The sequence below is a fragment of the Macaca mulatta genome, chromosome 3 (assembly GCF_049350105.2).
Source record: "Macaca mulatta isolate MMU2019108-1 chromosome 3, T2T-MMU8v2.0, whole genome shotgun sequence".
In the NCBI taxonomy this organism is placed as follows: Eukaryota; Metazoa; Chordata; class Mammalia; order Primates; family Cercopithecidae; genus Macaca; species Macaca mulatta.
In genome coordinates this window covers 191425124-191452172 of record NC_133408.1, presented here as the reverse complement: position 1 = coordinate 191452172, position 27049 = coordinate 191425124, and the positions used below count along the sequence as shown (strand labels likewise).

At 42.6% G+C, this 27049-nt stretch overlaps 1 protein-coding gene across 1 annotated transcript in view; it reads right to left on the bottom strand.

Annotated features, from left to right (window-relative positions):
* Positions 1 to 5530: 5530 nt before the first annotated feature.
* The window catches only part of GALNTL5 (polypeptide N-acetylgalactosaminyltransferase like 5), a 53803-nt gene continuing 32284 nt past the window's right edge, over positions 5531 to 27049 (bottom strand). Inside the window, 4 exon segments of the mRNA XM_077997759.1 lie at positions 5531 to 5810; positions 10991 to 11140; positions 17789 to 17906; positions 22922 to 23171. Coding sequence (XP_077853885.1) covers positions 5655 to 5810; positions 10991 to 11140; positions 17789 to 17906; positions 22922 to 23171 — 674 coding nt within the window. The 3' untranslated portion in view covers positions 5531 to 5654.

Genomic DNA, 27049 nt, shown 5'->3' with positions numbered 1-27049 from the left:
TCCAGCAGCCATATCTGGTAAGCTGCTGGTGAGGGCTTTGTGCTACATCATAATGTGGCAGAGAACCGAAGGGGAAGCGGGCACTGGCTAAAGGGGCAATGTTACAATGTTACTTTATTAACAACCCGCTCTCAAGGTACCTAATCCAGTCCCAAGAGACTGGGAATTCTCAGTGACTACATTAATCTTTTCATGGGGGCTGATCCTTCATGACTCCAAAGCCTGTTAAAGGTCCTCCTCTGTCTCAACACTGTTATCTTGGGGTCCAAGCCTCAACATGAATTTTGGTGGGGATAAAAGGTATTCAAACTGTAGCACTGTTGCATTGTCAGTTGTCTCAACATGAATCACGGAGGATACATTCAAAATATAGCCATATGTACAGTAAAATGTTATTGTCTATTTGAAATTCACGTTTTAACCAGGCATCCTGTGTTTTTATTAGCCAAATAGGGCAACCTTAACCTGGGCAAATTCTAACCATCATTTTCTTATCTATGAAATGAGGATAGCAGAACTCATAAAGTTGTTGTATGAATGAAACGAGATGATCCATGCAGACGACTTACAGCAGAGTATGAAACATAGTAAAATCTCAGCAAATGTCAGCTCTTCTTAGTTATTATTTCATACAGGTGTGTCTTAGGATAAATTCCTAGAAGGATGTCTCAGTTACAGAACTCCTGGGCTTAATTTAAGACTTGTTTGATGGCCGGGCGCGGTGGCTCACGCCTGTAATCCCAGCACTTTGGGAGGCTGAGGCGGGCGGATCACGAGATCAAGAGATCGCAGACCATCCTGGCGAACATGGTGAAACCCCGTCTCTACTAAAAATACAAAAAATTAGCCGGGCATGGTGGTGGGCGCCTGTAGTCCCAGGTACTCGGGAGGCTGAGGCAGGAGAATGATGTGAACCAGGGAGGCGGAGCTTGCAGTGAGCCAAGATTGGGCCACTGTACTCCACCCTGGGCGACTGAGCAAGTCTCTGTCTCCAAAAAAAAAAAAACTTGTTTGAGCATTCCATCATACCAAAAACTGTTTTGTAAAAAACCTTAAGCAGGTTACCAGATACTTTCCAACTAGCTTCAGAATACAAATTAGATTTTTTAATTTCCATACAAAAACAAAAAATTGCCACCTATAGGCCAGTATCAATTTCCCTTTAATCACGCCAAATATTTGGATATTAATTCTGATTTTTCTTTTAGGGTCAACTGAAGCAATATTTAAGAAGATACTGTCCAAGGGACATGCTAAACAATTTCTAGGACTTATGTGTGTTATCTACTAAGACTTAATATTAGGCTCATGGCTTTTAAGAAAAGAGAATACTCTTATCTTTTGCTTTTGGGAAAGTTGGTATTTACAGCATCCATTCTTTATGCTTACCAGAAAAAATATACATATTTTTTAATGTTGCATATATATCATTTATATATTACATATAATTATATATATTACACATATATATTCTCAAACTTCAACACTAGAAAAAAGTTGTTGCTTTAAGAAGATACTCCAGGCCCCGCGCGGTGGCTCAAGCCTGTAATCCCAGCACTTTGGGAGGCCGAGACGGGCGGATCACGAGGTCAGGAGATCGAGACCATCCTGGCTAACACGGTGAAACCCCGTCTCTACTAAAAAATTAAAAACTAGCTGGACGAGGTGGCGAGCGCCTGTAGTCCCAACTGCTCGGGAGGCTGAGGCAGGAGAATGGCGTAAACCCGGGAGGCGGAGCTTGCAGTGAGTTGAGATCCGGCCACTGAACTCCAGCCTGGGCGACAGAGCGAGACTCCATCTCAAAAAAAAAAAAAAAAAAAAAGACTCCATATTTATACTACTATAATTCTCTTTTATTTTTTCAGCTACAGGATTTCTATGTTGCTTTTTGTTTGTTCTTTGAGACAGAGTCTGTCACCTAGGCTGGAGTGCAGTGGTGCAATCTTGGTCTGGGCTCAGTGCAACCTCCGCCTCCCATGTTCAAGCGATTCTTGTGCCTCAGCCTCCCGAGTAGCTGGGATTACAGGCATGTGCCACTGAGCCCGTGTTCTGTTTTTTTTTTTTTTTTTCCCTGACGGAGTCTCACTTTGTCGCCCAGGCTGGAGTGCAGTGGTGTGATCTCACCTCACTGCAACCTCTGCCTCCTGGGTTCAAGCACTTCTCTTGCCTTAGACTCGAGTAGCTAGGATTACAGGCACACGCCACCGCACCCGGCTAATGTTTTTGTATTTTCAGTAGAGACCGGGTTTCACCACATTCACCAGGCTGATCTCGAACTCCTGACCTCGTGATCCGCCCACCTCAGCCTACCAAAGTGCTGGGATTGCAAACGTGAGCCACCACGCCTGGCCTGTTTTGCATTTTATCATAATTTTAGTAGACGCATGGGTTTATTATGATTAATTTTTAAATGACTTTCTACAAACAGGAAAAGTATAATATATGGGCCAAGAATACAATCACAGCGTGGCACCTGTTTCGTGCTGCCCAATCAACCTTTTAAAGGATGAATCAAGGGGCTGTAATAGATCACCCCATGTCTGTCTAGCAATAGATTTTATACAGTATTTTCCTAAATAGACAGGTATAAAGATGTTATTTGCAGCAGTTGGGCACGGTAGCTCACACCTGTAATGCCAAACTTTGGAAGGTCAGCCGTTCAAGACTACCCTGGCCAACATGATGAAACTGTATCCGGAATTGCTGGGTTCTTGGTCTCGCTGACTTCAAGAATGAAGCTGTGGACCCTCGTGGTGAGTGTTACAGCTCATAAAGATGGCAGTCTAGAGTATCATTCCTTCAGGTGTTCAGATGTATCTGCAGTTTTTTCCTTGTGGTGGGTTAGTGGTCTCACTGGCTTTTGGAATGAAGCTTCAGACCTTTGCAGTGAATGTTAGAGCTCTTAAGGTGGGGCGTCTGGAGTTGTTCATTCCTCCCAGTGGGTTCGTTGTGTCGCTAACCTCAGGAGTGAAGCTGCAGACCTTCGCAAGGAGTGTTACAGCTCATAAAGATGGCATGGACTCAAACAGTGAGCAACAGCAGGAGTTATTGCAGACAGCAAAAGAACAAAGTCGCTACACACTGTGTAAGGTGACTGAGCAGGCTGCTGTTGACTAGCTTGGGTAGCCTGCTTTTATTCCCTTATCTGACCCCACCCACATCCTGATGATTGGTCCATTTTACAGAGAGCTGATTGGTCTATTTTACGGAGAGCTGATTGGTCCATTTTGACAGTGCTGATTGGTGTGTTTACAATCCCTGAGCTAGACACAGAGTGTTGATTGGTGCATTTACAATCCTCTAGCTAGACACAGAGTGCTAGACAGAAAAGTTATCCAAGTCCCCACTAGGTTAGCTACATACAGAGTACTGATTGGTGTATTTACAAACCTTGAGCTAGACACAGGGTGCTGATTGGTGTATTTACAATGCCTTAGCTAGACATGAAGGTTCTCCAAGTCCCCACTAGACTCAGGAGCCCAGCTGGCTTCACGCAGTGGATCCCGCACTGGGGCGGCAGGCTGAGCTGCCTGCCAGTCCCGTGCCTTGCACCCGTACTCCTCAGCCCTTGGCCAGTTGATGGGACCCACGCCACCGCGCAGGGGGCGGTGCTCATCCGGGAGGATCCAGCCGGGCAGGAGCCCTGGTTGGGGGAGGTGGCAGGAGGAGGGTCAGGCATGGCAACTGTAGGTCCCAAGCCCTGCCCCATGGGGAGGCAGCTGAGGCCCAGCGAGAATTCGAGCACAGCACCAGTGGGCCAGCACTGCAGGGGGACCGGGCATACCCTCTGCAGCTGCTGGCCTGGGTGCTAAGCCCCTCACTGCCTGGGGCCGGCAGTGTCGGTCAGCGGCTCCAAGTGCGGGGCCCCCCGAGCCCACACCCACCCGGAACTCACACTGGCCCGCGAACGCCTAGCTGTGCTTCTGCCTCCACACCTCCCGGCAAGCAGAGGGAGCCAGCTCGGGCCTCGGCCAGCCCAGAGAGGGGCTCCCACAGTGCCGTGGCGGGCTGAAGGGCTCCTCAAGCGCCACCAGAGTGGACGTTGAGGCCCAGGCGGCACCGAGAGCGAGGGCTGCTAGCATGTTGCCACCTCTCAAAACCACATCTCTACTAAAAATACAAAAATTAGTTGGGCGTGGTGGTGGGTGCCTGTAATCCCAGCTACTCAGGAGGCTGAGGTATGAGAATCACTTGAACCTGGGAAGTGGAGGTTGCAGTGAGCCGAGATCAGGCTACTGCACTCCGGCCCGGGCGACAAGAGTGAAACTCCGTCTCCAAAAACAAACAAACACACAAAACAAAAAACTTCATTCCTTGCTGTATACCAGCAACTAGAAGAATACCTGGCTTCAAGCAAGCACTCATTGTTGATTGAATGAGCTCAATAGATGATTCAAATTGTTTTTCTGCTGTAAAAACTAACTTACCTTCTTTCCAGCATAGACTATTCTCTTCCACTTTTTTTTTTTTTTTTTTTTTTTTGGCCCCTTTCAATGTGTTTTTTTCTCTCATTAGCTGTCTCTGTCTTTCTGAATTCAGTGTCTTTCACCTCTTAGCCACCATCATCAGCGTGAAACCAACAGTGATCTGTCTAACCCCAAAGATGCCAAAGAAGTACTTTGGACATCTGGGAATGTGTTTACACAGGACAGACAAGGCACCCAGCTGCTGCTTCCCTGATCCCAGCTAAACCGTTTACCAAGAGTCAAGAAGTGTCTGGAGAGCTGGAGGCCAGAGCCATAGGAGGGGACAGACATGAAAAAGGCAAAATCGGCTGGGCACAGTGGCTCATGCCTGTAATCCCAGCACTTTGGGAGGCCGAGGCAGCCGGATCACGAGGTCAAGAGATCAAGAACATCCTGGCCAATATAGCGAAACCCCGTCTGTACTAAAATACAAAAGTTAGCTGGGTGTGGTGGCACGCACCTGTAATCCCAGCTACTTGGGAGGCTGAGGCAGGAGAATTGCTTGAACTCGGGAGGCAGAGGTTGCAGTGAGCCCAGATTACACCACTATGCTCCAGCCTGGTGACAGAGTGAGACTCCTGGAAGAGGGAGTATCTTCAGATGACAGAAGGGCTGGCAGGGACACATGGGGAAGCTGGCCTGGAGAGCTGACCAGACACCCAGGCAGGTGGACTGGACACCAGACGTTCAGGTATGCAGCTGAGCAAGGTGTCATTACCAGAATCTACCCTGGCAGGAAGAAAGGAGCTTGCTGCAGCTCAGCCAAAGTCATGAGAACATGGCTCCCTAAGAAGGCAATCGCAACAGATTGTCTGGGGCAGAAGCCGGGTTGGCAAAGGGAAAGCAGTCCCTACAGTCCACCAGGGCCAGGTGGGTGTGGTAAACAAATGCGCTTTACTTAAACTCAGTCAGCTGTATGATAGAGTCGTAACTGTGTGACCACTTAGGACGTTTCTAATGTTCAAGGTCTTGTCACCTCAGAAATTCAGTAGCAGATGAGTAACAAAGTATTAAGAATTTTCATTAAAGGGGAAATAAAGGCACCCACATCATAGACCATTCTGGTCATATTTTTTTAATTGCATTTCACATAATTCCATGATGTTCCAATCTTACATTCTTGTGCCACTATGTTGAATGATTAGGAGACTTTTAACTCTTTATTAATCAAAGTGATTTGTTTTCCTTTCATGATCTGTTCACAGATGCCTCCAACTCTGGGAAGACATTATCCAAATACCACTGAAATGACTTGCAACCCAGTCGTTTCCTTAACTGAACACGCTCGTGAATGTTTCCATAGGTAACATATTTCAGACCAGGCTTTCGAAGAAAAAACTGCTCCTACATGAAAATACAGAGTCAGCCATTATGTTCAGCCAAACAAATCTTCGGTGATCAAATGATTATATCTAACATAGACACATGTATTTTCATCATGTGAACTAAAAAAGCCCTCAAGATCCCAATTTTTTTCTGTCCAAGGAATGAAGGCAGAGACATACTATGGGACCTCGGATTTACCCACCATGCACATGTTCACAGCACGTGCCACGACACCCTAAGTGGCATAGCGGGATCCAGGAAGACTGGGTCCTGCTTCTCAGCCAAAGAATCACAGCCACCTATTGTGGTATCCCCTTTCTCCTGTTTTTTCAACAATACCCAAGGACAAACCCCCTTACTCCCTGGTCCTGATCGTATGTTTGTCTTTTCAGAAATGCGGGATGATGTAGTAAAGGGAGAATAGATCCTGCAGGAGTACAACCTGGGTTCAAAGTCTGGCTCTGACATTCAGGATCTGCGTGACCTTAGGCAAGTCCTCCCCTTGCAAAGTGGTTGTGAGGGTTGAACAGTCTAATAGGGACATGCAAAGCCCCTGGGCGAGCATGGCTGGCACATACTAACCGTCATGTCTGAGATGGTCATTATTATCACCACACTTGGTTAGTTTTTTGTGTGCTCTGACTTGAGGAAGCCCCAAGAATGAATGTCTAATGGACTCTGCTGGCCCCCTGTTGAAAAAAGGTATTCTAAGTAGACTGAAGCCCTTTGCGAACAGAACCCTTATCTTTTCATCTGTGTTTTCCCAGGCCTGGCAGACCTGGGAATAGTGACAGTGTTGAATGACAGAAGGAGTTTGCTCATCCAAATTAATGTATTATGGGCATGCCATGTTGGATTCTCCCTGGGGATCCATGACCACCGTAGGTCTTTACCATCACATTCTGCCACCCCTAGGTCCCCAGGGTGGATTGGTGCAGGGGACGAGCCTGCAGATGGGGGAGGGTGCCATCATTTTGGAGACAAGACAGCATGGATGACCTTAGGCACATCTTCCTGTCCAAAGCCCTCTCTTGTCCCAATCAGTCACTAAATTTCCCATTGTGCTGTATTATGCAATCCATTGGTTTTTATACTTAACATCATATGCCTTTAAGTTAACTTTTTGGCACTATATGCTTTGTGAAATTCAGTAAACCATGCAGAAATAGCTATATTCAATTCAACCATCTAGATCCATGACCAGCGTTCACAGAAAAAAAAAATCAACAAACATGAAAATAACCTCAAGATTTGTTGTAATGAAATACAATTTTAAACAATGAGATGTTTTTAACCTACCTGATTAAAACAAACAGTTCGATTATAACCAATATGAGGAGACAGCCACTTTCATATACATTTGATGGCAGCACAGATGACGAGACACACAGTGAAGATCATTTGGATGTTATCCCATCAGGATTTAAAATACACTAACTCTTGCCCCAGCAAGTTCATGTCTTTAATTTATTCCAAAGATGTATTTGCAAAAATATACACAAAAAAGTATGTCAATAATTCTCATTTCAAGGCCAGGCGTAATGGCTTATGCCTGCAATCCCAGCACTTTGGAAGACCAAGGCAGGCAGATCATGAGGTCAGGAGTTCAAGACCAGCCTGGTCAATATGGTGAAACCCCATCTCTATTAAAAATATAAAAAATTAGCTGGGCATGGTGGCACGCGCCTGTAGTCCCAGCTATTCGGGAGGCTGAGCAGGAGAATCACTGAACCTGGGAGGCGGAAGTTGCAGTGAGCCGAGATTGTGCCACTGCACTCCAGCCTGGGTGACAGAGCAAGACTCTGTTTCAAAAGAAAGAAAAAACAAAAGAATTCTCGTTTCAGGATTGTGAAGAAAATAGCAAAAAGCCGGGGAAATCAGAATGCTTATCAACTGGTACTATTTATTAATGGGATCAATTTTGGTAGATCCAGTTAAAGGAACTATTTAAAAGAATAAGATGTGTTTATATGTTCTAATTTTGAAGGACAACTTGAAATCCCCCTGCCTTTTCTTTCCTGATCATAACCCTTTTCCTTTGTTTTAAATGCTATCTTGATTACAAATTCATTTCTTTTCATTCTAGCTTTGATATCTGATTATTCATGCACAAATTAATATGGTTTAATTTTACCCATTTGAACTTTACAGGAAGGAAATAATACAGTATAAGTTCTGTTGTGTTTGGCTGCTTTCATTCACCATCACATCTCTGAAATTTACCTATGCTCTTGTGGTACAGTCACGCACTATGTGATGATGTTTCAGTCAACACCTGACTGCGTTCATAATGGTAGTCCCATAAGATTACAATACCATATTTTTACTGTGCCGTTTGTTTAGATATGTTTGGATACACAAATACTTACCACTGGGTTACAACTGCCTACAGTGTTCAGTAGAGTCACATGCCATACAGGTTTGTAGCCTGGGAGCAATGGGCCATACCATAGAGCCAAGGTGTGTAATGGGCTATACCATCTCCATCCCAGTTTGTGTAGGTACAGTCCCACAACAATGAAATCACCTCATGATGATTTCTCATAATATATTCCCGTCGTTAAGTGAGACATGACTATACACTATAGTTGGTTAATTTTCTTTCTTTTTTTTTTCCTTTGAGATGGAGCTTTACCCTTGTCACCCAGGCTGGAGTGCAGTGTTGTGATCTCAGCTCACTGCAACCTCTACCTCCTGGGTTCGAGCAATTCTCCAGCTTCAGCCTCCCGAATAGCTGCAATTACAGATGCTCACCACCATGCCCGGATAATTTTTTTTTTGTCTTTTTAGTAGAGATGGGGTTTCACCTTGTTGGCCACGCTGGTCTCGAACTCCTGGCCTCAGGTGATCCACCCGCCTCGGCCTCCCAAAGTGCTGAGATTACAAGCGTGAACCACCGCACCCTGCCCAGTTAATTTTCATTGCTGTGTAGGATTATAGCAACTAAATATATCACATTTGTCCACTCTACTCTTTTTTTTTTTTTTTTGAGACGGAGTCTCGCTCTGTCGCCCAGGCTGGAGTGCAGTGGCCGGATCTCAGCTCACTGCAAGCTCCGCCTCCCGGGTTCACGCCATTGTCCTGCCTCAGCCTCCCGAGTAGCTGGGACTACAGGCGCCCGCCACCTCGCCCGGCTAGTTTTTTGTAGTTTTTAGTAGAGACGGAGTTTCACCGGGTTAGCCAGGATGGTCTCGATCTCCTGACCTCATGATCCGCCCGTCTCGGCCTCCCAAAGTGCTGGGATTACAGGCTTGAGCCACCGCGCCCGGCCAGTCCACTCTACTCTTGATGAGTATTTGTATTGTATTAAGTTTTGGCTAAAAGAAATAATGCTGTGTAGAAGTTTTCTTGTTCATGCATCCTGGTGCACAAAAGCACTCACTTCTGTAGCATATGCATGAGCAGAACTGCTGAATCACAAGGTATTCAGATCTTTTACTTTAGTAGATGCTGCCATGCTGTTTTCAGATGCAATTTTGTAAAAGTCAACACTCCCATAAAGCAAAAGCTGAGAGATCCTATTGCTCACCGACACTTGGGCCTATAAGGTTTTTTTTTTGTTTTTTTGTTTTTTTGTTTTTTTTGAGACAGAGTTTTGCTCTTGTTGCCTAGGCTGGAGTGCAATGGTACGATCTTGGCTCACTGCAACTTCCTCCTCCCAGGTTCAAGAGATTCTCCTGCCTCAGCCTCCTGAGTAGATGGGACTATGGGAGTGTGCCACGACACCCGGCTAATTTTGTATTTTTAGTAGAGACGGAGTTTCTCCATATTGGCCAGGCTGGTCTTGAACTCCCAACCTCAGGTGATCTGCCTTCCTCGGCCTCCCAAGTGCTGGGATTACAGACATGAGCCACTGTGTCCAGCCAGGCCTGTCAGACTTTTAAAATTCTGCCAATCTAAGCGGCGATGTTGAAATAGCTCTTTGAAGTTTTAATTCACATTTCTCTAATTACAAAAGAAATGGAGCATTATTACCTTCATAATTAAAGTGTGTTTTTTCAATTAGAGAAACATAAGATGAAGACCAGGACATACACTGTCAGAGAGATTCTTACATATTTCCATTTCTTTGTCTGAAATGAGATTTTGCTGGGGATTTTGTATTTATTTACACATAGCTTCTGGATGGACATGCACCCTTGTAAGTCCTGGCAAGGTACTTAATTCCTGGGGAAATGCACAGATAATAGGGTATAGCTTTGATATGGAAATCTTTGGCTGCTGGTCGAAAAGTGGTAGTGGAAGTTCTCACACAGTCCCATGACCAGCAGCATCCACATCGCTTGGGAAATCAGCGGGGAAGAAAAAGAATCTCAAGAGTTGTACATGGGCCAGGTGCGGTGGTTCAGGCTTGTAAATCCCAGCACTCTGCGAGGCCAAGGTGAGCGGGTCATGAAGTCAAGAGACTGAGACCAGCCTGGCCAACATAGTGAAATCCCATCTCTATTAAAAATATAAAAATTAGCCAGGCATGGTGGTACGTGCCTGTAGTCCCAGCCACTCAGGAGGCTGAGGAAGGAGGATCACTTGAACCCGGGAGGCGGAGGTTGCAGTGAGGTGAGATGGCACCACTGCACTCCAGCCTGGGCAACAGAGCAAGACCCCATCTCAAAAAAAAAAAAAAAAAAAAAAAGAGTTGCACATGGGGACAGGGCAAGGAGAAGCTGTTTGCTTCAGGTGTGGGACAATTCCCTGGAGGTGGGAACGGAGGGAATAGATCAGCACCTCCATAAAATGACTGCTCATGTTGGTTGATTTACTTCTGAGAGACTTGAGTTTTCCCAGAAATTAAAACAAAAATAATGAGGTGTAAGAGTAGCAGCTTAGGATGAACTGAGAATAGGGTTGGGGATGGATTGATGAGGGGTTAGAGGGGTGCTGTATTCAAGAAAAACAGAGAAAAGAACAACTATCAATAACTATCAATAGGTAGTTTTTTACCCTCATCCTCCTCCCACAGTCCACCCTCAAGAAGGCCCCAGTATCTGTTGTTCCATGCTTTGTGTCCATGTACAATGTTTAGCTCTCACTTATAAATGAGAACATGCAGTATTTGGTTTTCTGTTCCTGTGTTCATTTGCTTAGGATAATGACCTCCAGAACAAACGCTGGATCTGGAAAGGCAGCAGCAGGCTTCCTCAGAACAAGTCCTGCTCCAGCCTCACGTGCATTTTCCAAGTCAAGGATGTGTTCCCCACCTTATATTCATCCAGCCAAACGTGCACCAGTCTTAGGTAGTTATGTATCGTGGCACTGATGATTGCAGAAGTTTTTCTAGTCTGTTTCTTACTGATATGTCCTACTCGAGAGCAGGGGATTATAAAGAGTTGGCCTCCACACATCCAGATCTAGGCATAAGAAGAATAAAAAACATATGAATGCATTATTACTGGTAATAGGCAACTGCTTTTAAACAAATATAATGGCCAGGTGTGGTGGCTCATGCCTGTAATCCCAGCCCTTTGGGAGGCTGAGGCAGGCAGATCACCTGAGGAAGGGAGTTAAGTTTAAGACCAGCCTGGCCAACACGGTGAAACCCCGTCTCTACTAAAAATACAAAAATTAGCTGGGCGTGGTGGCAGGTGCCTGTAATCCCAGCTACTTGGGAGGCTGAGGCAGGAGAATCACTTGAACCTGGGAGGCAGAGGTCGTGAGCCGAGATCGTGCCACTGTACTCCAGCCTGGGCAACACAGCGAGACTCCATCTCAAAAACAAAAAAAAAAAAACAACCACCACCACCACCCATAAAAATGGCTAATTATTACAACAGCCTTATAATTCAGATTCTGTGATTATTCCCATTTTACAGATGAGGAAACTAACACATTGGTTAACAAGTTTGCCCAATGACACAGAAGTTTCACAGCAGAGTGCAAGGTTCAAATTTAGAAAGCCTGACTGAGAGCCAGCAATGAAGACAAAGGGGTTCTGCCTCTCTCATAATTACCTACAGGAATTGCTGGATGTAGGCAAGAAACAAGAGAAATGCTAATCATGACTGAATTCAATTATTCATCTTTTTTAATACCTAAAACTCCTTATGTTGCTCACTTTTAATCACTATTAATTTTACTACACAAAAGTAAAATATAGCCATTGAAAACTTGGCAAATACAGGAAAGCACACAGAAGAAAACATAATTCACTTCTTGTCCTAACATTCTGAGTAAGTCAATATTAACCCAGATACATAGGTAAACTCATGTAGACACAACAACATTAAGATAACTTGCTTTTTTTTCATTTGATGGTGTATGAAATTATTTTCGAAGTCTTAAGTTGTTTGGACATTTTGGTAGCTTCTGATTTTTATTATTAAAAATAATACCCCAAAGAACATGCTTATGATATAAATCTTTTGCACCTGATTTCTCATCTTACAGTACACTTGCCATAACTCTTTTGTTTAATTACTCTAACCACTCCATGAGTAGTTCTCACACCAGCACAACTCAGCCATTCTGGCTAAGCCTAGAAGAACCACTTTAGCGATACAATGGATTATGAGAAATAACTATTGCTTGTTGTTTTAAGGCACTGTGTTTTGGAATGGTTTGTTATACAGCAAAAGCTAGCTGATCCATGAAGGAGCATTTTCCTCCTAACACCAGTTTTGTTTTTTTTTTCTTTCCAACTTACATTTTCAGTTCAAGGGTACATGTATATGTGTGTTACGTGGGTAAAATGCATGTCTGCGGGTTTAGAGCACAGATTATTTCATCACCCTGGTAATGAGCATTGTACTCACTAGGTAATTTTTTATCCTCACCCTCATCCCACAATCCACCCTCAGGAAGGCCCCAGTATCTGTCGTTCCCTGTTTTGTGTCCGTGTACAATGTTTAGCTGTCACTTATAAATGAGAACATGCAGTATTTGGTTTTCTGTTCCTGTGTTAATTTGCTTAGGATAATGACCTCCAGCTCCATCCATTTTGCTGCAAAGGACATGATTTTATTATTTTTCAATGGCTGTGTAACATTCCATGGTATATCCGTAACACATTTTCTTTATCCAATCCACTGACTTTTGTTTTTGTTTTTGTTTTTTTGAGACTGAGTCTTGCTCTGTCATCCAGCCTGGATGCCCCACCATCCAGGTTCAAGCAATTCTTGTGCCTAAGCCTCCTGAGTAGCTCGGATCACAGGCACACACTGCCACACCTGGCTAATTTTTGTATTTTTGGTGGAGACGGGGTTTCACCATGTTGGTCAGGCTGGTCTTGAACTCCTGACCTCAAGTGATCTGCCCACCTTGGCCTCCCAAAGTGCTGGAATTAGAGGCATGAGTCACCGTGCCTGGCCCCAGTCCACTGTTGATGGGCATCTAAGTTGATTCCATGTCTTCGTTATTATGGAAAGTGCTGCAGTGACCATATGTATGCATGTGTCTTTATGGTAGAACAATGTATATTCCTTTGGGTATATACCCAGTAATGGGACTGCTGGGTCAAATGCTAGTTCTGTTTTAAATTCTTTGAGAAATCTCCCAACTGTTTTCCACAATGGTTGAACTAATTTACACTCCCACAGCAGGATATAAACATTCCCTTCTCTTCACAGCCTCGCCAGCATCTGTTATTTTTTTGACTTTTTAATAATCGCCATCCTGACTGGCTAACACCAGTTTTATTTACTCAAGTAAATAAGACCTCTGCCCACTTAGTTGGTCATTCCAGAAACTTGGTGTGATAGATTGAAACCTTGTTCAATAAACAGCTCATTCCTCGTCCCTCATCTTGGGGCACAGCGCGTTTCCCTGACCGACTGAATTTGGGCTTCTCTGTTCGACACATTTGGCCAATGGATCGTGAGCGCACGTCACGCGTGCAGAGGTGTAAATGTGCTGTGTGGTTTGGCTTGACTTTTGAATTCCTGCCATTCAGCGTGAGAAGAATATGCTGTGAGTCGCTGCTACTCCTAGAATGATAATCAGATCTGGATCCCATTCAGAGACTAGAGCCAGCCCAACAACCTCTGTTCTGAGGCAGAGCCACTTTGGTCAACCATGGACAGATGAAAGAAAAAGTAAACGCTTATTGCTCCCAACCACTCAGTTTTGAGGTAGTTTATTACCTAACATCATGGTGGCAATAGCTGACTACTGCTGTGACAGTAACTGTCTGATTCCTAAAACTCTTGGGAATAGAAATTCTGAGCAGATGGGCCAAGGGTAACCCACTGAGGTACTGGAGTGTTCCAGGCAGAGAGGGAGAAGAGTGTTGAGTGCCTTTCCTAATTCTCCCTCATGCAGGTGTTTGTGAATTTGCTTGACTATTTCTCTACTACAGAACACATGGTTTGTTTTCACACCACAGCATCAAGGAGAGTTAGCAACCTTGGGTGGAATCTAAACTGGCATTGATATCTAAGAGGTTCAGCATGGGGGAGAGGCAGAGAAAAGGGTTTCTCTAGGGATAATCTTTCAAGTGCAGGGCGAGGCCCCAGTTCCTGGAGCAGCACAGCTTGCCAGCATCTGGGGATGGCAGGATAGACTGCAGGTGTGGGGGAGATCGGGTGAACCAAGACTGCAGATTGTTGGGACTGTTTGAGGCCAGCCTCTGCTTTGCCAGGAAAATTGAAATGCCATGTTGAAGCTCAGTTAGGAGAACCATTCAGAGACTAGAAGTGAACCTGTAGCTTTGTGGGCATCCACGAACCATCACTTTCCACGAGCAAGAGTAGCACCGAGTTCAGGGCAACTAAAAAAAAATTCAGAGCATTGGAGGCTTCCAATCCATTGCCAGCCTCAGATGGAAGTGACTTAGAAAGAGGGTAGAACTGAGCTGGTGGGGTCTCAAGACCTGAAGCTGAGCAGACAGCATGAGGCAGGAAACGACAGGTTAGGAGCAGAGTGCTTACAAGTTCCGTGAATTTGGGCAAGTTACTCAACCTCTCTGTGGTTCAGTTTCTTCACTACAAGTCGGAGATAATGGTGGTACTTACCTTACAGGTTTGTTAGGAGGATTAAATGGGTTAATATCTATAAGATTTTAGAGCAGTGCATGTCAGATATAAGAACTTGTTAAAATACATTTTATCCTTTACATGTATCTTAAATGTGAGTTCTTTAGGGAAGTCATCTAAGACACATACATCCCCCAAGAGAAGGCTAGGTTCTCCTTTTAGAGGGTCCCATAATACTCTGTATTTCTCTATTGCACTTATCAAAAATAATTTTTTTGCTTTTTGAGTCGGAGTCTCGCTCTATCTCCCAGGTTGGAATGCAGTGGCATGATCTTGGCTCACTGCAACCTCCACCTCCCAGGTTCAAGCGATTCTCGTGCCTCAGCCTCCTGAGTAGCTGGGATTACAGACATGCACCATCATGCCCAGCTAGTTTTTGTATTTTTAGAAGAGACAGGGTTTCACCATGTTAGCCGGGCTGGTCTCGGACTCCTGACCTCAGGTGATCCGTCTACCTCGGCCTTCCAGATTGTTGGGATTATAGGCGTGAGCCACTGCACCTGGGCCAAAAACAAAATTAAATATCTGATAATTTCACCCTACTCAATAGATAGAAGGTTCATGACATTAGAAGCCATTTTTGGCCGGACCCGGTGGCTCCCGCCTGTAATCCCAGCACTTTGGGAGGCTGAGGTGGGCAGACCACGAGGTCAGAAGATCAAGACCATCCTGGCCAACATAGTGAAACCCCATCTCTACTAAAAGACAAACAAGTAGCCAGGCGTGGTGGTGTGCTTCTGTAGTACCAACTACTCGGGAGGCTGAGGCAAGGGAATCGCTTGAACCTGGGCAGCAGAGATTGCAGTGAGCCAAGATCACACTACTGCACTCCAGCCTGGCAACAGAGCAAGACTCAAAAAAAAAAAAGCCACTTTTGTATTGTGTGCCGCTGTATTTTAGCACCCAGCACAGTGCTTCATACATATCAGTACTCAATACATATTGTTGCGTGGATGAATTAATGAAGACTGAGTCTTCTTCTCAATGATCAGCATACAGCACAGTTTGACTCAAAGGAGGTGCTCCTTAAATGAGGGCTAGATTGAGCTTAAATATTACTCTCAAGAGATAGTCCTAAACCGAAACTATAGAGTTGGATATTATCATGATGCAGGTATTAGTTACAGCCATGGGGATTGATGCAAGTATCCTACTAAAAATATTAACAAGGGTGTAGCACAGACCCTCGGCAATCAGAGTAGATGTGCCCTGCCAAGTGCTATTCCCTTAGTTACTGGAACATGGGAAGGTCCAGAGAGCCTGGACCTATGGTTGGGCTACAAGTGCAAGGTGTTTGGCTGGCTCTGAGTAGAGGGTTTTTCACACCAGATGCAGAAAGACTGCGTTATGTTAACAACCAGCATGGCTTCACAGGTGCAGAGGACCTGGATGCTGGCCCTGAGCCCTGAAGAGCACATGGTGTAAGAAGCAAAGTCTGACAAGGATGGAAACTTTGGGGACACCTGTGTCTAACTGATGAGCAGCAGCAGAAATTCCTGCAAAGGAAACTGAGAACAACTGAGCGTGGAAAGCAATCCAGGAATACTGTTCTAACATCCAAGAAAACTTCTGGAAAAGACGGTTTATAGTGTCAGATGCTGCAATGACCTCAGACAGATGGAAGATCAAAAGCCATCCATTAAGGACATCAACGTGAAACTGGTGGCAGTTCCTGGAACGATGTCACAGAAAGCTGAGGGCCTTCTAGGATGTCGATTTACTGGAATGAGGAGTAAACGAGAAATGAAGAGGTGTATGCAGGTGCGGAGATCGTTCTTCCTCAGGAAAGACAAGGCTACTTGTCGTGGTTAGTGACAGCTGCCGGTGTCAAGAGACTATTTCAGCTACTTATTCATTTACATATTTCTTTATAAAAAGACACCCAAGTATACTTAAAAGATACGACGGGCCATCAGGAAAGGTGCCATTGAAATATTGGAGTAGGAATAATTGATGTTCAAATAATAGTTGTCATTTGCTATGTATAGGGAATGTAGGGCCAGAAGAAGGAATATACTGACTCTCCACCTCTGCCTGTATAATACACAAAACTGATCACGTTATTAGATCATGAAAGGAGGGAAACTCCTTGAGCCATTTTCTTAGAGTGCAATATAATAAAACAAGGAATAATCAACCAAACAGAATAAAATGTGCCAAAGGCATGGGCGTTATGAAATAATGCCCTGGTCCAAAGGGAACTTGAGAATGAAAAAAACAAAGCAAAAAAAAAAAAAAAAAAAAAAAAACCAACAAGCTTAAGAGGGACCATCAAATAGAGGCTTGGAGGAAACGATATTGTTCTAGATATTTTTATATGCATAATCAAGTATCTGAAGCATTATGAAAGAAGTCTGCTTGGGAACCTTAAAAGTGAACAAATAACTGGCCAAAAGAAGGAAGGAAAAAAGAAAGAAAATAAAATCCAAAACAGAAAAAATTGGAAAAAACAACTACTGAGACAGTAAAAATAATAGATTTAAAATATTATATTAATTTGATATACCATACATCAGAAATAACAAAACATATGGTATAAGAACCTAATATTTTTAAATTAAATATATTTATTTTAAGAAGTAGAGGCTAGGCACAGTAGCTCACACCTATAATCCCAGTGCTTTGGGAGGCCAGGATGGGAGGATTACTTGAGCCCAGGAGTTCAAGACCAACCTGGGCAACATAGCGAGACCCCATCTCCTTTAAAAAAAAAAAAAAAAAAAAAAAAGGAGAGATGGGGGTCTTGCTATGTTTCCGAGGCTGGTCTTGAACTTCTGGCTTCAAATAATCCATCTGCCTCAGCGTCCCAAAGTGCTGGGATTACAGGTATGAGCCACCACACCAGGCCAATAATCTAATATTAAATGTTTTCCATTTTTACAAGAAGCCCCATAAATTGTTTATTGCATGTGCCACTGGAATGGTATGGGATGTTCATGTAGGAAAATTTAGCATAATTACCACAGCATTGTATGTGACAAAGTTAGGTTTCACTCTCTATAGTTATTTTAAAAATAAAATCTGAATTACCCTTAGTGAAAGTTCCAAATTTTCTCCTCCCCAAAAATCCATATCCTTGTCATACTGTCCAATTTCATTAAAATAATGCCGACGTATAGCAAAAATTCCTCCAGACATTGCAGGTGACCTAGAAAGGGGACATAAATATGAAATTAATTTCACAGAGAAAGTCATTCTGTATTCTCCTCAAAATTATATTGAATTAGTAATAACTTATAGTTTAAAATGAGAAAACAGGCCAGGTGTGGAGGCTCATGCCTGTAATCCCAGCACTTTGGGAGGCCGAGGCGGGTGGATTACGAGTTCAGGAGATGGAGACCATCCTGGCTAACACGGTGAAACCCCATCTCTACTAAAAATACAAAAAATTAGCCAGGTGAGGTGGCACGCGCCTGTAGTCCCAGCTACTTGGGAGGCTGAGGCAGGAGAAATGCTTGTACCTGGGAGGCAGAGGTTGCACTGAGCTGAGATCATGCCACTGCACTCCAGCCTGGGATGACAGAGCGAGACTCTGTCTCAAAAAAAAAAAAAAAAAAAAAGAGAGAGAAAACAATACTAAAATTATCTTATTATACATTTAAGTATAAAAAATTACCAAAAACCACAACTAACAAAAGTAGGCAGTAACTTTTACTTAGCTCTCACCAAAATATGTATGCGATATATTCTAAATGTTTTCGTAATGAGAAGGAAAATGACATTTGGAATATGAGTTTCCCATGAGGATGACAATTGAACTGGGTAGCAGGGTTCAGAGCTCTCCCTTTCTAAAGATATTAGGTGAATTGTAATATTTACTTCTGGACAAACCGTAATATTAAAAAGCATCTTGTTTTGTCCACCAATAGTAGGGCCAAATAATACCAAACTAAGTCATTTGAAAATAGTCACAGCTGGGTGCGGTGGCTCACACGTGTAATCCCAACACTTGGGAGGTCGACGTAGGAGGATTGCTTTAGGTCAGGAGTTCAAGACCAGCCTGCCCAACATGGGGAAACTCCATCTCTACTAAAAATACAAAAATTAGCCAGATGTGGTTGCCTTCACCTGTAAATCCCAGCTACCTGGGATGCTGAGGCATGAGAATCACCTGAACCTGGGAGGCAGAGGCTGCAGTGAGCTGAGATCATGCCACTGCACTCCAGCCTGGGCGAGAGAGTGAGAATCTGTCTAAAAAAGCATATACTGAGCACCTATGTTTTAGGGATATGAGTCACTCAACACACAAAGCAAGACCCATGTGTAGGGGAAAGGGTAGGGAGACCAATTAGAGGGGCAACAGTGGTCCCAGAGAAAAATAATGGGATCCTGGATAAGAATGCAGCAATGGAGATGGTAAGATGCGGTTGAATTCCTGGTATATTTTGGAGACAGAGCTAACAGATTTGCTTATGGGTGGGGTGTGGGTGTTGGAGGAAGAGAAGAGTCAAGGCTGACTCCAGTGTTTTTGGCCTGCACACCAGATGGACAGAATTGCCGTGCACTGAGATGAGAAACACTATGGGTGGAGCAGGTTTTTGGCAGGAAGATTCTCTTCGGGGTGTGTTTGAGATGTCTATTTGGCATTCAAGTGGGGCTATGAAGTAGGTAGTTGGATGCAGTTGGATACATGAGTGTGGAGTTCTGAGAGAGGTCAGGGCTGGAGACATCCTCAGGGAGTCATGGATGAGGTGGGTGAGAATCACTGTGTGAGTGAGTGGAGAAGCATAGTGGACCAGCCCTGAGCCCTGGGTGCTTCAACATTGACAGTTGAGAGGAGGAGAGGAACTGGCAAAGGAGATAGGAAGGAGCAACCAGGGATGGAGGAGAAGGACCAGGAAACTCTGGTTCCCTGGAGGCCTAGGGAGACATGGGTGTCCAAGAGAAGGGCGTGGCCAGCAGCATCCTACATGGTGGCTGGATCAGCGAGATAAGGACTGGAACTGAGCACTGGGCTGAACCAGAGAAGCTCATGAACAAGTCTTAACTGTGAATGGCAGGGGGCGAAGCCTGATGGAAGTGAGTTTAAGGGAATTGGAGATAGTGATGGACAAATCTTTCTAAGGCTTTAATACGAAAGAGAGAAAAGAGGATGTAACTGACAGGAAGTAGGGTCAAAATAAGGTGGTTTTGATGTTGCAATTGGCAGAGATAACAGGATAACTGTATTCTGATAGGAATGTTCCTACCGGGTGCACTGGGCAATGTGCGTCACGTCTGGTGCAGTAGGTGCTGTATATCCTGTCTGGTGTGCTGGGTAACATGCGTTCTATCTGGCACTGGTACACTAGAAGGAGACTGTGATTCCAGGAAGCCCAGAAAGCCTGGAAGGAAATGCTCACTCCCCTGCCATAGCACTGTCCTGATCATCTGTTTTTACCTGCCTGACCTCCCCTCTAGACTATACACATTTGAGGACTGGGATCGTGTTTCCTATCAATACAATGCCTGCCACATGATAGGTCATCAATAAATACTCATTAAATTTACAAATTAAGTAATTTCACAAAACAGTTTTTTTTTGAAAGTTATGCCGTTTTGTACCATTGAAAATAGGGTGAAAAGATGTGTGGCTCAAAGGATTCAAGTTATATCTTCCTTTCAGGGGAGAAAGTGTTCACTCTAAAAATCTTGAAGTCACTGTGTGTGTGTGTGTGTGTGTGTGCCGGCACGCGTGTGCATGTATGTGTGTGTCTGTCTCAGCAGGAGAAAGGTCGGGTAGTGGTTAGTCAAGGCTCTAGTCTGAGACAGCAGGGAGAAAGTGAAAGGGCTTTGCTCTGCCCTTAAAAAAGGGCAGGGGGCCCAGGGGAAAGGACATGATCCTTGGTCATGGTGATGCCCACATGTCAGGGAGTTGGGGAGGTCTTGAGTTATCATTGGCATGAGCCCTAGGCATGATTTTTTTCTTTTTCTTTTTTTTGTAAGTTTTCCAAAACTCATTGCACCTAGCTTATTTGGTCATCATTAGAACTATGGGAAAAATGTATCTTCAGATACGAATGCTAATTAATACTATGATTAATATGTAACAGATGCTGGCAAGGATAAGCAGAAAAGGGAACGCTTGCACACTGTTGGTAGGAATGTAAATTAGCACATCTATGGAAAACAGTACAGAGATTTCTCAAAGAATTAAAAGTAGCACTACCATTCGATCCAGCATTCCCACTATTGGGTATCTTCCCAAAAGGAAAGAAATCATTTATATCAAAAAGATACCTGCCATTGTATGTTTATCACAGCATTATTCACAATTGTAAAGTCATGGGATCAACCTGAGTGTCCCTCAGTGGATGATTGGATAAAGAAAATATGGTATATGTACACAATGGAATACTATTCAACCATAAAAAAGAATGAAATTATGTCTTTGGCTGCAACATGGATGGAACTGGAGGCCATTATCTTAAGTGAAACAATTCAGAAACAGAAGGAGAAATACACATGCTCTCATTTATAAGTGGGAGTTAAATAATGTGTATACATCGACATAGAGTGTGGACTGACAGGCACTGGAGACAGAAGCGTGGGGACAAGAGGGCAGTGGATGACAAGAAGTGACTTAATGGGTATGGTGTACAATGTTTGAGTGGTGGATACTTGAAAAGTCCAGACTTCACCACTAGGGAATGTAACTATGTAACAAAATTGCCCTTGTACCCCTTATATTTATACAAATAATAAAACAATAAAATAATAAAATAAAATTTATTTTTTCTTTTAACCTTTAAAAAATAACTTCTTTTTTCTTATACATATTATTATATATTTTAGTGTAACATATGATTATATGTAATATGTATAACATATATTACATATAATATGTACATATATAATCACACAAAAGTATCATACTAACAGAACATTTTTTATGGTTTGATTTTTAAATTTAACATGTGAGAAGTTTTCTTCCTAGTTAATTAGCCCTTGAAAACTTTACTTTTAATGGTTATGTGATAGTCCATAAAAATGAAGATACTTTTTTACCCATCTCAATAGTATTGAATATTTATGTTGTTTTCAACTTTTTATTAATATAAACATTGACACACTATATACATCTCCTTGCTTATTTCTGACTCTTTTCAAATAAAATCAAGTGGATTACTGCATCAAAGAATAAGGATATTTATAAGATTCTTAATTTGCATTGCCAAATTGTTTTCAAAAAGGATGAACCGATGTATATACACATGAGCCGTGTATTAGAATTCTAAACATTTTACCATTTAGCAAATAAATATTAGAAATACAGTTTCCATGTTGAATATCAGTTATTTTTACATTAGAGCCTAAACATGTTTTATATGTGAGATGGAAATATTACAAAAATTATAAACCAAATTTGTGTAATTGGAACACCATAGCTATTTTTTTACTCAAAGTAACTTTATTTAAAATCATTTTGAGATAACTTAAAAGATTAATGCTGTGTTTTATTTTTATTGAGATTTCTACCTATTACATTTTATTAAAATAAAGTACACCCTTGTTCTGAAGTCTGTGACAATACCCTATCTAATGTTGATATTGATCAGTTCACTTCCTCTGTGTCAAGCCTTCGGCTATGTGTTTTACATGTATTGGCTCATTTAATCCCCCCGACAATCCTAAGAGACATGTGTTAATTATTATTGTCACTGTTTTACAGATGAGGACATTGAAGCTGAGAGAGGTAACTGTGCCAACTGAGGGCTGTCTTTATGTACAATTCTAGACATGCTATTGACCTTATGGTCTTTATGTGAACAGTATCTCCTGGATATGTGCAGTGCACAGCTGGTGCAACTGTACATGGCAGCCCTAAACCGCTAACAAATGATGGAGTCCCTCCTGCAAACTAGGTCTCTTTGACTTAAGCTTTTAGTCAAAATTAAATATTGCTCCTCAGAGTCATGATTGAATCCATATAGGATTGTGTTCAGTACCAGCAAATCAAAGAGTTAAAGATCATGTGAAGATAAATGTCATATCACATTACATATTGAGTACTACGTGATTCTACTGACAATAATTGCATTACTGTATTAAAGACTTCTAGAAACAAGTAACAGAACATTTTCATTAAGCCCAAGAACTTGAAAGAATAATCTCTGGAGGTATTTTCCCCCTGGGTCTCAGTACACATATGCTATATTTTTCCAAAACCAGAAGAAATCTCACCGGATTGGTTTAGTAGGTCCTTCTGGTCCATCCATCTCATAAGAGAAAACATTATCCCATTTAAATTGTAGGTTCCAGTCAAAAGCTCCCCTTACAACAGGAGAGGGCTTATACTCCAGAGTTCTATCATCAATGACATCTATCAGAGGGCACACCACCATTTTGGGGTCCTTGGCAATGGCATGCAGCAGGGGCTCCAGCCATACTCTGTTCACCTCGCAGTGGCTGTCCAGGAACACCAGAACATCCCCTGGGGAGGCAAGAACAGGGCAATGTTAGTCCACATAGCTGAAAAATATGGCAATCCGAATCAAAGTTCAATGCAATGAATATTTCTTGAGCATTTACTGTGTGTTTGACTCTTACAGCGCTTTCAGTTTCATTGGGAGGAAACAAGAAATACATTATTATGTGCAAAAATATGTGACATCATGTGCTATAGATGTTCAGAGGAAGCCAGTAATTGTGGGTTAGAGAGTGGTTTCAAGAAGAATTCTAAAGGAGCAGGTGGAACTGAACTGGACTTCCATTTTAAAAAATGATTTTAACTTGGTATTGACTGATCAGCTTAAAATTAGCAAATTTTTACTGAGAGGACATTATCTTAGGCATTGAGTTAGGTGCATGGGATGCAGACATGCATTACGACTTTTGCTCTTGAGTTCAAGCTTTTTTTTTTTTTTTGAGATGGAGTCTTGTTCTATTGCCCAGGCTGGAGTGCAGTGGCATAATCTTGGCTCACTGCAACCTCTGCCTCCCGGATTCAAGCAATTCTCCTGCCTCAGCCTCCCAAGTAGCTGGGATTACAGGTGCCTGCCACCACGCCCAGCTAATTTTTGTATTTTTGGTAGAGACAGGGTTTCACCATGTTGGCCAGGCTGGTCTTGAACTCCTGACCTCAGGTGATCTGCCCACCTCAGCCTTTGAGTTCAAGCTTTAGTGGGGACCTATTTTGCTTAGAGGACATGGGAATAATTGGCATAAAGTAAAGAAGGTATATTATTGAAGTACACTAGGGGCCTAATGTAGAAGGAACCCCAAACTTCAAGTAGCAGAGTTTAGACTTTTTTTTGTAGCCGATGTAAAATCATTAGAAAGGTATAAAAAAGTCCCATGTTTCGATCAAGACTTAATATGGCAATAATCCCCATACTAATCTACAGATTCAGTGCAATCCCTACTGCAATCCCAGCTGGCTCTTTTTAAAGAAATTGATCCTAAAAGTCACACGAAAAGGCAAGGGACCTAGATTAGCCAAAATAATTTTGAAAAAAATAAGGTTGAAGGGCTTTCTGATTTCAAGGCTTACTACAAAGTGATAATAATCAAAACAATGTGTCATTGGCATAAGGATAGACACAGAAACCAGAAATAAACCATGTGTCTATGGTCAATTGATTTTTGACAAGGGCCAGGACAATTCAATGGAGAAAGTATAGTCTTTTCAATAAATGGTGCTGAGGCAATGGAATATCCACACGCAAAAGAATGAAGTTAGACCCCTAACTCATATCATACTAAAAATCAAATCAAATGGGTCATAGACCTAAGGTAAGAGCTAAAATTATAAAACTCAGAAGGAAACATAGGCATACATTCATGACCTTAGATGAGGCAATGGTTTCTTAGATATGACACCAAAAATACAGGGGACATAAGAAAAAATAGATATGTTGGAATTTATCAAAAGCAAAAACTTTTGTGCTTAAAAGACACAATCAAGAAAATGAAAAAAATGGCTGGTACGGTGGCTTATGCCTATAATCCCCGCACGCTGGGAGGCTGAGGCGCGTGGATCACCTGAGGTCAGGAGCTCAAGACCAGCCTGGCTAACGTAGTGAAACCCTGTCTCTATTAAAAATACAAAAAAATTTAGCAGGGTGTGGTGGCGGGTGCCTATAATCCCAGCTACTTAGGAGGCTAAGGCAGGAGAATCTCTTGACACCAGGAGGCGGAGGTTGCAGCGAGCCAAGATCATGCCACTGCACTCCAGCCTGGGCGACAGAGCAAGACTCTGTCAAAAAAAGAAAGAGGGGGGGGGGGAGAGAGAGAGAGAGAGAGAGAGAGAGAGAGAGAGAGAGAATCCACAAAATGGGGGAAAGTATTTTCAAATCATACATCTAATAAAGGACTTGTATGAGTATAAAGAATTCTTACAAGTTAGTAATAAAAAGACAAATAACTTGATTTAAAATGTGCAAGAGATTTGAATAGACATTTTTTCAAAGAAGATATATAAATGACTGATAAGCATGTGAAAAGATGTTCAACATCATTAGTCATCAGAAAAATGTTAATAAAAATCACAACAAGGTATCCCTTTACATCCACTAGGATGGCAAGAATGAAAAAGACAGACAATAGCAAGTGTTGGGGAGGTCGTAGAGAAATTGAAACACTTGTCCAATGCTGTTGGGAATGATGGGTGAGAGGGGAGGAGTACAGGGAGCAGGAAAGTTCTTTCTTGCCTGGACTTGGCACTCTCTGGGCTGAGTTCTCTGAGGGTGTGGCTGGCATAGTAATTTTGAGGACCTCCCTTCCCATCCCTGGTGGTCTCTTGTTGGCAGTTCTCACAAACTGGGCAAGTGCATTCTATTCTGGTGACTCAGTCTGTCTTCTCAGCTCCTTAAGCTCCTGCGTTCTGCCTCCAGCTTCTCTGCTGAGACCTGTCCATTCTAGATAGTCCTACCAGACACCATCTAAGATGATCCCTATGGCTCTCTCTCTCCAACACTGCCAAAGCAAACTCTGCCATAAATACAGCTACTAACCTAAAAGCAAGTGTCCTTTGTTCTTCAGCTGGTCACGATCCTTTTATCCTTTTGATTTTCAGGCAAAAAACTAACATTAGTTCACTTCTCCTCAATCCCAATATATTTCCAATTTTATTGTATTGATGTCTGAGAATGTGCTGAATTCATATCAAGTCTCTCTCACCAGGCTTTGAGCAGTAGCTTTCTCCAAAAATCTCCTTTAATCTCTGACAATATGACTCAATGTGGCTGAGCCATCTCACTGGTTCTCACATCTCTATTTTGAAATGTCTTTATCGTGGTCAGTCTAACAACTCACTTTGGAATATTACAGCTTTGATTTTCATGCCTCAACCAAAACTGAGCTAAGAAGAGTCCCATTTTTAACACATAAAAGTTTTCATACTATTGGCAGCACACACACAGTTTTATACTTCACATTTTTCACCTAAAATAGCTTCTATAATATTACATAACATGATTAGCATTTTAAAATCATGTCTACTAATTTGATAGGTGAAAAATAACATCTGGTTCTCCTAAGAAGATGTACAAATGGCTAGCAAGCACACGAACAGATGGGCAACATCATTAGTCATTAGGAAAATACAAATCAAAACCAAAGTGAAGGACCACTTCACTTCCATTAGGATGGTGAGAACTTAAAAAATGAAAACTAAGTTTTGGCAAGGATATGGAGAAATTTGAACTCTTACACACTGCGGATGGGAGCGTAAATGGTGCAGTCACTGAAGAAAAGAGCTTGGCAGCTCCCCCAAAAATTAAAGCTGGAATTACCGTAAGACCCAGCAATTCTACTCCTAGGAACATACCAAAAGAATTCAAACAAATGTATGTATGTGCATGGTCACAGCAGTACTATTGACAACAGCGAAAAGATGGAAACAGCCCAAATGCCCATCAATGGATGAATGGAGAAACAAACTGTGGTATATCACAGAATGGAATATTATTCAACCATAAAAAAGGAAGGAAGTACTGACACATCCACCGTGTGGATGAACCTCAAAAATATCATGCTAAGTGAAAGAAGCCCAGTGCAAAAAGTTACATATTATATGATTCCGTTGATATGAAATATCTAGAAAGAGATAGAACACAGACTGGTGGTTGCCAAGGACTGGAGGGAAGAAGCTGCTTAATGGGTAAGATTTTCTTTTCAGGTAATTAAAATGTCTTGGAGTTAAAGGTCATGGCTATACAACATTGTGAAGGTGTGAAATACTACTCAATTGTTCATTTAAAAATGATTAGTTTTATGTTAATCTCACCTCAATTTTAAAAATCTGGTTAAATTTTCTTTTAAATTACTGGTGAGGTTGAATTGTCCACGATTTGCCATTTGTAAATGAAA